Raw genomic sequence first — 12,866 nt, 5'->3', positions numbered from 1 at the left:
TCGGTGGCCTGACATCTTTTTATGTTATAAACAAATTTCTTCCTACCTCTGTTCTCTTACTGATTGTATTATTTCAGGAAGAAGATAAAGTGGAATTAAAGTTTTCTTTTTTAATTTCAACTATTGTGTTTTTTCAGTTCTTTAATTTCCCTTTGGTTTGTTTTCATGACTTTATTTAAATTCTGAGTTTTTTTTACTCATTTGAAATGAGCAGGCTTATGACTGCTCATCAGATGGATGTTGGGACTGTTCTCAAAATATACCAATCACAGCATTTCCTCTACTGAGTCAGATCAGTGTTAGCATGAATAGATTCTCTTTCCCGTTCAAGTCTTTTTTTTAACACAACAAAGGAAGTATTTACCCTGGAATCAGGACTTTTCATGGATCAGACTGGGAGGATCTTAGCAGAGAGAGAGTGAGGTGCTGCCTGGCCCCCCACCCACCCACACTGGGCAGGGACTTCTCATCCCCCACCCCTCAATCCTTCCTCTAGAGAGGTGACCTCTGCAGGAGGTCTTCCTCCTGCTCCCGCTACAGGAGGATAATTGTGTTGGTGGGACCATATAGGTGCCTGAGTCCCCAACTGAATGTGTCCTCCACTCAGAGAATGGACAGGCCAAGGGTATGAAGACCCCAGCCCTCCTGCTATTTCAGGGTGACTGGCTCCTCTCTGTTTCCTCATAAGTTTCTTCCCCCATGTCGTCCCAGTACCATAAACTTCTTCAATTGTCCCATGATCACCTGAGATGGGGCCTGGGTCCACTTGTAACAAATCACAGGGGACATGTGCAGGAAGAGACCAGAATCATTCAGAAGTGAGATCTGCATTCTTGTTGTAGATTTTAAACTAAGGTCTAAAGTCACCCCCCTCACAACATCCACAGAAGATGGACACAGCATTTCCCTCAGAGGACACAGCCAGGTCCCCACAGTCACGGACGAGTAACTGTCATGCAATACAGTGAGCTGATGGGCCCTGTGACTTATTCAGAGGAGGTGTCAGGCTGTCACAGGAATACAATATGCACTTGTGGACTCAGTGACAGTGGACTGTGACTGGATCAAAAACTAAGTATGTGTACACACACATGCGCATAACCCCAGGAATTCAGTAGATTAAGGCATTAAGGACGTAATTGTGCTAACATTCTGTACATAAGTGGAATATGAGTGGATCTGTGGATACGAGCCCGCACCAGGGATCCCAACACTGCAGCCATCTCCAGGGCAGGGGAGGCTGACCTTCTGTCCAGCTCATTTTGTTCTCATTGCAGATGGAGAGTGAGCATGTCAGCCCCCACTTTCCTGGTGCCCTTCCTGCTTCACTAACCGAATGCCTGGCCCACCGCAACTTCCCTCATTTATTTCAATGATCAATATCTTTTCCTTTGCATTCTTACTTGTTATTAGAACATTCTGTGTCCCACCCATACAACCACACCGCTCCTACTTATTCTGCCAGTTCCAAACTGAAGACCAGTCTATTGATTAGGCTTCATTGGCCCATCTCCCCTCCCACCCTCAGGCCCAATCCCACCCACACAAGCATCTCCCATGCAGGTGCTTTTTTCCACTCCTTACACTTCCCCTCATAGCACAGCTCTGGGGCTGATAATAAGCAGATAGACACCTGTAAATACACAGATGGCATAGTTTTGGTTTCAGTGGTAATTAAGAAGAGAATTATAAGTCCTTCAGATAAAAATTCATTTTTATTGCATCTCTGGAGCATCCAAGGGTATATCCCAGTATGAATTCAAACCCCTCTCCCCTTAGGACAGCCCCACAGCATCCCCTCATCACAATCCCTCCAGGTCCTATGACCTGTCTGAGGAATGCAAGTACAATGTTCACGATGTTGGGTGATTTTATGAGCAGTTCTGGGTCTCACTGGTTTGGGGTCCCTGGAATTTTGGTCTACACAGAGCAGAGAAGAGACTACTGTAACTTTTGTAGGATACACCTTATGTGATCTTCGCAAAACGCTTAGTTTGTGAGCAGGCTGAAAATATAGTAACACTGGATAACAAAACTTTTACCCATAGACAATAAGAGAAAAAGTGCACATCTGTGGGTCCTAGGAAAAGAGTTGCCCACTGAAGACATGACAACAAATGTCACTCTACGTTATACTTCATCCCAGGGACCTCAGGAGAGACAGCCACAGCCAGAAAGAGCAAAGGGAGGTTTTAGTCTCACTTCCCCACGACTCTGGAGCACCGTGTAAGTACTACTGCTGCTGTGCCATACACCACAGTGATCGTCGGCCTCGTCCTCAGGCTGCAGCCCAGAGATGAGCAGGAGCCCTGCATTGGCCAAGTTGTCTTCATATCCAGAGAAGCAGCTGGGGAACCCGGAGCCTTGATGTTTACTCGAGTCTGTGTGGTAGTTCATAAGATATTGGGGAGGGCTCCCTGAGTTCTGCTGGAACCAGAATATATCATAGCCGCCAACACTGAAGCCACTGCTGAGGATGCAGGTGAGTCTGGCTGTTGCTTCCAGAGATGCAGAGAAGGAGGGTGGCTGAGTCAGCACAGGCTGGGTGAGGGAACCTGCAGAAACGCAGACTCTCAGCAGGGTTGGGGCATGGGCCAGCAAAAAGTTACTTTGAACAACACAAGACAGATGTCATTTGGTGGACTCTTCAAGGGTTGTCCCTACCTGTGCAGTGAGAGAGGAACATGAGGAGGAGAGGAGTCCGGACCATGGTGCACACAGCCCCTGAGCCCACAGTGGGGCTGGGCTGCCCAGGCCTCCTTTTCTCCCCACCCTCTGCCAGGGGAGGGGCGTTCATGCAAATGTGCGTTCATCCAGGGGCTGCCCAGCCCCTCTCTGAGCCCTGGTGCTGCAGCTCAGCTCACACCCCAGACAGAGGAAGATGAAGGTTGGCTTCACCCCTTGAAAAATCACAAGGACAAGAGAAGTTCAGATATATTCAGGGTACAATGGCCTTACAGAGTATATCTGCATAAACCTCAAACCTTAATTTCAAGAACATAAGCGCCCCTGTGTTCATTGCCCCAGTACTTACACTCACCAAGACATGGAGACAGCCTAGGTTTCCATCAGGAGAAGAGTAGATAAAACAACTAAGGGACATTTACGCAATGGAATACCATTTGGCAATTAAAAAGAAGAAAATTTTGCCTTTTGTAATAAAATGGAATGGACCTGGAGAATATTACACTGTGTGAAATAAGCCAGTCAGAGAAACACAAATACCATATGATTTCACTCACATGTGGAATCCAAGCAACAAACTGAACTCACAAGGGAAATAGAGACAGACCCTTCGTTAGAGACCAAGGTGACAGCTAAGGGGGGAGGGTCAGAGGGTGGAGGGACTGAGCAAAAAGGAAACAGGACTCCTGGACATGGACAATGGCAGGGTGATTGTGGGAGGAGGGGTCATTGGGGGTGAATAAATGTTAATGGAGAAATATCATTAAAGAAAGAAAAAGCCTGAGGAGGAAGCACCTGCTGAGAGAACACAAAGGTCTTTTCTCACAGGATCTGCCAGGCCAGAGAGGACCCATCACCAGAATAACAGTGAGTTCCAGTCCCTCCCCCAGCCCAGGCTCCTTGGAATAAAGGGTCCTAACTGAGCAGCTGAGTAGGGAGCACAGGACTGTCCCACAGCGCCCCCTGTTGGTCCCAGCACACACTCCTCGCCTTGGCCTGAAGCCCTAACCCTACTGGTCTCTGCAGCTCAGCAGGTGACACATCATTTTTGGGGCTTCATTCCCAAATGTAGAACGACTGTATGATCCTGAATTCCACTAGTGGGTGTTTATCTGAGGAAAACTAAAACATCTCTAAAAGACATGTGCAACCCCAGGTCCAGGACAGCATTATTATACAATAGCCAACATGTGGAAATCACCTAAGTATCGCTTCATGGGTGAATGGCTAAAGATCATGTCATCCATTATATATAATGTTAAATCAATGTATAAGCGAGCCTTTGCAAGAAATGGAATCTTGTCATTTGACACAACATGAATAAAACTTGGGGACATTATGCCACATAAATAAGGCAAACACAGCAAGACAGATACCATTATCTCACTTACGTGTGTAATCAGGAAAAAAACCCTGATAAACGAAAGATACAGAGAACAGATCAGTGGTTGCCAGAGGCTGAGGTAGGGTGTTACAGAAATGAGTGAGGAAATTCAAAGGTACAAGTTTGCAGTTAGAACATAAATCAGACCCTGGACAGGTAGCTCAGTTGGTTAGAACATGTCTGGATGAGGCAAGGTTGTGGGTTCGACCTTTGTTCAGGGCACATATAAGAAGCAACCAATGAATGCGTCAACAAGTGGAATAACAGCATCCACAGCTGTGTGTGTGTCTCTCTCTCAGTGTCTCTCTCCTTCTCTTGCTCTCTGTCTCTCTTCCACCCCTTTCCTCTCTCTCTCTCTCTCTCTAATGTCATTTCTCCAAAGAAACCATCACTATTTGTTTAGAATGTTTTAGAAGCCAATATCTGGGAAAAGGCAGGCTCATCACACTGGGCACCATCATATGCAATTCCAGTCAATGGACAAGACAATAAAATATTTAGAGTAAACTAGTGCAGGAACATGCACATTTGTAAATATTTCCATTTGCGGTTGGATGTGCCCATGAGCCAAACATGAATTCATGTTTTTTGTATCCGCAACTCTGACACGTCAGTGCTGGGGGCATCACACCTCCTCCCCCTGGTGATAAATACCGACTTCCATTCCTGAATCAGCAGTCTGGCTCCCACCTGTGCCCACCTACTCACCTGATTATGTAACGACAGCGCACAGCACACCTCACCTGTACTATTACCTGTATCCCTTGGGAATCGACTTTCTCACCTGGAGCACAGTTTCATGTGCAGTTTCCTTTGCTGGTGGTGTGACAGGCGCCCTCACTGTCACAGGTACTTTAGTCAGTAACTTTCCTCCCCATCCCAGGGCAGTGGCTCATGCCTTCACAGTGCCAACTGATGGGCTCCTGTCACTTCTGCTTCCCACCATGGGACCCTCCTACATTGCATGTCATGTGCACACGTTAAGGTCTGTCATTGTGCTTGTCAGTTTATAATGCATTTGACAGGTCGTAGTGCCATTTAGGTGCCATGACATGGTCATATAGAATAATTTTGTTGTTCCTGCTTTTTTTCACGTAGTCAAATTTACAACAGATGTTCACACTCTCCCTAGAGTTTTGCCTCTTTCAAAATGTGGCATCATTAGAATCATAATCTGAATCACATTGCCTCTTAAAAACAGGCCACTTGTTGGCGAATGTCACCGCTGCTCCCAGCGTGGGTGAGTCGACACACAGCTGTAACACACACCCACACATGGCCTGTTGGTTGCTGTCAGGTTGGGGAGACTGTTAACAAAGCAGCTGTGAACATTCACATACATGTTTTTCTGTGGAAAGAAGATTTGAATTTATTTTTATCATTTATTATATATTGTTATTGAGGTATAATTGACATACCATATTACATTAGTTTTAAGGGTACAACATTATTGTCCTATGTGGATATATATTGCAAAAAATTTCCACGAGAGTGAGCCTAGTTGACATCTGTCACTATACATGGATACAAATATTATCATTTCTTGTGTTGCAAATGTTTGTAGTCTGCACATTCAGCTGCGTTCAGACAGGGGCGTTCACAGCATCTCTGTCCTCCTCCTGTGCTGTCCACGATGTCACCAGAACCATTCATTTCACAGCTGGATGTTGGCCCCCTTTCACTCCCTTTGAACACAAGGGCCCCCCCCCTCATCTGCTACCTCTCCACACAACATCTTCATGTATAATGAAGGACATTATATATGAGATGTGAACAGGCTGACTCATCCTTCACACACAGCACACAGTGCTCAGGCCCCATGGTAGGTTCAGGGGCCCAACACAAAGTTTTATTTCTTTGAACATCACAATAAAAACTGAATACAAACCGCTCTGGAAGTTAACTGTCTTCACATTGTGGGAAAATAGACTTCCAGTTTCATTTAGTATGCTTAGTCTGGGAAAGCACTGTTGTGAGTGACTCTGAGGACAGAAAGGACAGAAAGCACAGAGCATATTTCCATCCCAGGGAGTGTCCCTGGGGAAACCTGGGCCAGGACAGCAGCCAGAGAATGAACAGAAGTCACAGGGCACAGACTGAGCCTAAGCAGAGAGTGGCTGCAGTGTTCACCCAGCTCACAGAGGACACAGGGGTTCTTGTCTCACTTCCCCACAGGCCTGCAGCACTGTGCGACCACTGAGACTATCATCCCATGCTGCACAGTAATAGTCAGCCTCGTCCTCAGCCTGGAGCCCAGTGATGGTCAGGGTGGCTGAGCTGCCAGACTTGGAGCCAGAGAATCGTTCAGGGACCCCTGAGTATCGATTGCTATTACCATAGATGAGGAGTGTGGGGGCCTTTCCTGGGAGCTGTTGGAACCATTGCACACTGTTACCCCCAATGTTGGAGCTGCTTCCAGTGCAGGAGATGGTGACCCTCTGTCCTGGGTTCTCAGACACTGAGGGCGGCTGAGTGACCACAGACTGGGCCCAGGATCCTGCAACACAAAAACACACACACATGGTCATTACAGGTCTAGACACAAAGAAGAAAATGCAGCATGAGTTTCCCCAGGGCCCATCCCCTGTCCCCAAATGCAGTCACCTGTGCAGTAAGACAGGAAAGTGAGCAGGAGAGGGGACCAGGCCATGGTGGAGACCATCTCTGAGTCCTGCCTTCTGTGGCCCCAAGGCTGAAGCAGACCCTCTCTCCCCTTTCTTCATACTCAGAGAGAGGCAGACCCATTTATGCAAATGTTACCCCACCCCACCTCCTCAGCTAGTTGATTCCTCCCTGAGCCCAAACACCTGCCTTGGCCTGAGGACTGCAGGGGTGGGATTTTCTGACACCTGTGCTTCAGGGCAGTCACATCCCTCAACTAGCTAGTCCCAGCTAGAATCACCCCAGTTCCTTCAGAAACAGCACCTGAGCGCCCTCTAGTGCCCAGGCCCAGATTCGCCATTGTGTGTGATGACCAGAAACTCTCAATCACAGCTTCAGACTTCCACTTTCTGTCCACTGAAAACTGCCTTAGGGCAGGCTAACTGTTCACTCTTGTGGCCTCCCCATCATTCCAGGGCACATCAGTGATGTCCTCAGAGACCTAAGGCTGAGCCTTTCCTCACCTCCCTAGGCTGTCTGTGATCAGGGGAGACGAGGTGTCTCTAACATAAATCCTTAGAGCAGCTCAAGTCCAGAGGAGTGACCGGGCCCAGGCAGGCATGTCTCCTTCTAAGCAGGCATGTCTCCTTCTGTGCAAGACACGGGTTCCTTCCTCCCTGGTTGTTGGAGGCTTCTTTCGCTGTGGGTCCCAAGCAGAACTGAGGAGAAAGGGCCCCTTCTCTCTAGGGATGGGGTGGTTATGAGGAGAAAACCCTCCTGCTTACCCCTAGTGTGCAGTGCTGTGTGAATCTTTGTCATTATTCCACCTGCAGGAGACCCTCAGTCCCCACACACTCTGAGCAGCAACCCCTCCTAGGAGTCAGTTCTCAATCTCACTGTCAAAACTTGGGCAGGACCTTCCCCTATGGCTTTGTTTGTGTCATGTCTCTATAAGTAAAAAGGGCAAACATGCAGAAAGTTCAAGGAAAAAATTTAATTGCTATGATAAGATTTTATTTAAAAACTTTATAATTAGTCACCACTTACCCATATTAAAATGCATGTATGTAATAACACATAAATGTTGCCTCAATAAGATTGAGTTAAAATATAATCATCATAAATATTTCCAGCTACTGTGGTGAGACATGATGGAGAAGCGTGGGGAATGCACTGCCTTCTGTTCTTGGCTGAAACGGTGTTACAACGTGTTTCTACCGTGCTTTCACTTTATGGCTATGAGCTGTGTATTGTGGTTGGACCTGCAGATTAAAAAGCTCGAGCTGGTGCCCAGAAAATCCCCTCAAAGGGCTTCCTTTCTCTCTGTGAATTTCAGACCCTTCCCAGTAACAGACAAAGCCACACAGACAGCGCTTCTGGGACAGAGCAGTGATGGTTTCAGGCTTGTCTCTGGGGTGGGCACAGCTTCAGTCCCTGGCACTTGTGTCCAGAATTTTCACAATAAACCAACTGCCCAGTCTGGTGTTGCTCAGTGGATTGAGCATGGGATTGAGAACCAAAGAGTCACTGGTTAGATTCCCAGTCAGGGCACACGCCTGGGTTGCAGGCCAGGTCCCCGGTGGGGGGCGCTCAAGAGGCAACCATGCATTGATACTTCTTTCCTTTCCTTCCCCAATCTCTAGAAATAAATAAAAAAAATCTTAAAAGGAAATTGTTTACTGAGCATCCTAATGACAGCCACCGAAAGCCAAATGGTCCCACGAGTTTCTGAAAATGATCTCTTGTCTGAGTAATGAAAACGTACAAGGACATAAGGAAGACTACCCCATAAGTCACAGGCACTTTTGAGAAAGAAGGGTTGAGAAAGAAGGTGTTGAGCCTGGCTAGAGCTGTCCCAGGTGGTGACTGAGTGAGGGACAGCCCGGCCCTGAGAGCACCGAGAGGTCATGTCTCATGTCCCCACACACTGTGAGCACCCTGTGAACAGCTCTGAGGCTTCTGTTCCACAGTAAATGCAACCATCAGCCTGGTGCGCTACCTGCAGCCCAGAGACGGTGGGGAGGGCTGAGCTGCTGACCAGGTCAGAGACTCCCCAGCATGCTGAGCATCAGACTCATCCCAGGAGAGCAGGGGTCCTGGGCACTTCCTGGATGACCTGGTAACAGGACCCAGTGACACCCCTCTCTCTGGTGATTCCTGCTGAGGGAGATTCTGCCTCCTGAGGATTCTGACCCTGAGGATCCCAGGTCTGCACAGCTGAGCCCTGACATCTGGAGGGACAGAGAACCTGAGACCAGCAGATTCCAGGATAATATACACGCAGGGAGAGGGGAGAGCTGAGTGTGTGTGAGAGTGTGTTCATGTGTGTGATGGGCACTGACCTGTAGATCAGACACAGTCTTCACACAAACAGTGTGAGAATGGTTTCCTGGAGTGACAGAAAGAGACAGAGAGGTGTATGTCCAATGTGCCCTCAGGGAGCTGTTTCCTCAGAGATCAAGCATGAGGACAAGTATGACATCCTGTCATTTTTTTTCTGTCCCCTGAGGTTGGGTGACATAGCAAACCCATTCCTTGGGCCATTCTCTGAGACCTCCGAGGTCCTGGAGCCTGCAACTGAGGAAGACCACTCTCCTTGGTAAAATGAAGGCAAGAAGGAGGAATTGGTGCAGATTAGCTCTGATAACAACTGCGTTTAATCACAAGTCCACGTCTTGTGGGGTGAGTGAAATCTGACAGTGTTCTTTCTGCAGGGGCACACCCTGCCCATGGGGTCTTCAGGTCCCAGGGAGCCCAGGACAGGGGTGAGCACACAGCACCTTCCCTCTGCCCTGATGTCAGCCGGGCCCACAGTGGCATGTGGCTCCAAATGTCCCCCTGGGGTGGCTGAGAAGAGATTGCTGACTTTTATCTTGGAAAGGGGCTGACACGTGGCACTTCAGCAACCTGAGACAAATGTGTGTGTGGTGGGTTAGTCCCGTTGGTCTGAGGAAACCAGTGTTCTTGGGAGGAAGTAAAAGGTGGCATGTACTGAAATGGGATATTCGATCCCCACTTTATTCATGATGTGAGACTGACCTTGTGCAGAGCCTCAGTGTGTCTGATGGAGGAATGATAAATGCATGCAGAGCTTACTTCTGTAAATACTCAAACTTTGGGTGAAAACTTCATTTGTTGATGTAAACAGTAATTGTGTTGTCATAGTAAAGACATTGACTGTGGTAGGGAGTGGAAAAGAACAGATTAATTTTGTAAATAAGAATAATGTTAAAAGAAATTTTATGCTGGTCTCATTTTTGTTAAGTTTCCTCTCTAGAAATAGATGCCAGGAGAATGGAAAGTACACAAGAAACTGTTCCTTTTTGTGGAAAACCCAAAGTGAGACAGAGTTAAGATCTTAAGAGCCAGAGGAAGAAATCGGGCGGGGGCGGGGGGAGGATGCGATGGAAGAGGACACAGAAGGACAGGTGTGGGGGCAGAATTTAAAGGATGAGGGCAGGTCTTCTAGACAAGTTCACAGAGGTGGGTCTCAGGCCCCAGTGAATAGCCAAACACAGGAAGCATCTGGCTTGTCAGAGGAGCAGGGTTGGCCTGGGCAGTTTCCATTTTAAGAGGGACAGCAGGTTCCCATCTCACTTCCCCATGGCCCTGCAGCACTATGCGACCACTGAGACCATTGTCCCATATGAAGCAGTAATAACTGGACTTATCTTCAGACTGGAGACCAGTGATGGTCAGGGTGGCTGAGCTGCCAGACTTTGAGCCAGAGAATCTGTCAGGGACCCCAGAAGGTCGTTTGCTATTTTCATAGATGAGGAGTTTGGGGGCCATTTCTGGGAGCTGTTGGTACCAGAACACATATTTACCCGCTCAGATGTTGGAGCTGCTTCCACTGCAGGAGATGGTGATGCTCTGGTCCAGGGCCTCAGACATGGAGGGCCGCTGAGTGAGCACAGACTGGGCCCAGGACCCTGGAGGAGGGAGTCAGAAGAGACTGTGCTTATGAGTCTAGGGACAGAAAGAAGTACAGCATGAGATTTCTCAGAGTCCCATCCCCTGTGCCCATATTTTGTCACCTGTCCAATGAGAAGGAGGGTGAGCAGGAGAGGGGACCAGGCCATGGTGGAGACCATTCCAGAGCCCTGCCTTCTATGGCCCCACAGCTGAAGCAGAGCTTCCCCCACACCTCTCCCTTCCCTTCTTCATATTTTGATGGAGGGAGAGCCCACTCATGCAAATGAGATCCCATAGATTTCTGATCCCTCACTGGTCCCACATTCAGGCCCCTCTTTCTGTCCTCAGAAGGGTGTGCAGAGTTAGGGGCTCAAAGCATGCATAGGACACAGCTGTGAGCCCTGAGCAGAGGGCACCTTCATTGCCCATTAGTCCCAGCTCTCATCTCTCCCAGACCTCTCAGAAGCAGACTCTGAGCGCCCCCTAGTGTTCAGACAGAGACCCATGATATGGTGAGCACAGAAAGCTTCTACTGTCCCACTCTTCTGCCCCTGTCTTCCTGCCTTAGAGCCAGGCCAGGTGAGCCCTCAGGTAGCTTCGTCATCATCTCAGGGCAGACATTTTGCTCTACACAGACACCCCAGGGTGGGTATATCCATGTCCTCCTCGGCTGTTCCGTGGTCAGGACAGAGGTCCCATGTCGTATGCGAACTTCTCTGAGATCAGGAATAAGTCCGGAGAAGTGAGCGCCCACATAACTCACGTGTTGGACACACATTTTTCCTTATGTTGACCACTACTTTGTGGCCAGAGCTCTATTCCTTGTGGTTCCCCCCACAGCCCTGAGAAGATGGAGCCCTTCTGTCCAGGGCTTGGGAGGTGGAGAAAGGGAGCCCCTGTGGATGCCCAGTGGGTGGTGGTGTGGGACCCACACTGTCTGTCAGTATCTCCACCTGGAACGAGGGAGCCCCACACTGAGAGCGTGGTTCACTCTGAGACTCTGTGTCCAGATCACCACCATCCGTCCTCAGGGGCCGCACAACGTGACCTTGTCTGATCCTTTTCCATATGATTAAAGATGGCAAATGTGCACGAGGTTCCAGAATGAAATGACTTTAACACTCAAACTCTTTCCTAGGTGATGGTTAAAACTGTGTGCGCACATCTGTTGAGAATGGTATAGGACCAATATGGCAAAAGGCAGACTCATCACTCTGAGGGCCGACACTTTCTCCTCGGTGAAAGGACAGAGCAATGGAACACACATGAGGACAGCGATGCAGGAACATGCACATTTATAAATACTCCTACATGCCATCTTCTGTCTTTATGACTCTGAACATGAGTTCCCACTGGTCTCTGCAGCTCTAACATGTCATGATTCAAATCGGTCATGCTCCTCCCCTGGTGATGAGTGTCAATCCCCATTAATAAGAAGACCAGTCTGGCTCCCACCTGTGCCCACCCACTCACGTGATTAGGTAACGACAGTGCATAGCACAGCCACACCCACACTGTTACCTGTACCCCCTGGGAATCCACTGTGTTACCTGGAGCACAGATTTATGTGCAGTGTTTTTTTGTTTTTTTGTTTTTTTTTTTTTTTGCTGTTAGTGTGACAGGGGCCATCACTGTCACGGGAACTTAGGTCAATAAATTTCCTCCTCACCCAGGGCAGTGGCTCCTGCCTTCACAGTGCAAACTGATGGGCTCCTGTCACCTTCCACCACAGGATCCTCAACCTCCTAAACTGCATGTCATGTTCACACATTAAGGTCTGTCATTTTGCTTCTCAGTTTTCAATGCATTTGACAGGGTCACAGTGCCATTTAGGTGCCATTACACTGTCATATAGAATAATTCCGTTGTTCCTCCTTTGTTTTCACGTAGTCAAATTTACAACAGATGTTCACACTCTCTGCAGAGGTTTGCCTCCTCCAAAATGTGACATCATTAGAATCACAATCTGAATCACATTGCCTTTTAAAAAGAGGCCACTTGTTGGAGAATGTCACCACTGCTTCCTGCTTAGTTGAGTGGACACACAGCTGTAACACACACCCACACACGGCATGTTGGTTGCTGTCAGGTTGGGGAGACTGTAAATAAACCAGCTATGAACACTCACATACACATTTTTCTGTGGACAGAAGATTGTGCAAAAACACTAACTTGTTCACAGATTGGACGTTTCAAATGTGTTTGAGATACATATATATTTATTTCCAAATACTGAGCAAATGGAAACTTTCATGATTCTTATAGAAAACAGGTATTACAG

At 48.1% G+C, this 12,866-nt stretch overlaps 1 gene segment (V, D, J or C); it reads right to left on the bottom strand.

Annotated features, from left to right (window-relative positions):
- Positions 1 to 6,189: 6,189 nt before the first annotated feature.
- On the bottom strand, positions 6,190 to 6,752 carry LOC118997230 (immunoglobulin lambda variable 1-40-like). The segment is given in 2 exon segments: positions 6,190 to 6,566; positions 6,674 to 6,752. Coding segments are annotated over 2 exon segments (420 nt in total).
- Positions 6,753 to 12,866: the final 6,114 nt, after the last annotated feature.

Source organism: Sturnira hondurensis, unplaced genomic scaffold, assembly GCF_014824575.4.
Source record: "Sturnira hondurensis isolate 20B ecotype Veracruz unplaced genomic scaffold, ASM1482457v3 Scaffold0012754, whole genome shotgun sequence".
In the NCBI taxonomy this organism is placed as follows: domain Eukaryota; kingdom Metazoa; phylum Chordata; class Mammalia; order Chiroptera; family Phyllostomidae; genus Sturnira; species Sturnira hondurensis.
This window is presented reverse-complemented; position numbering and strand designations above follow the sequence as displayed.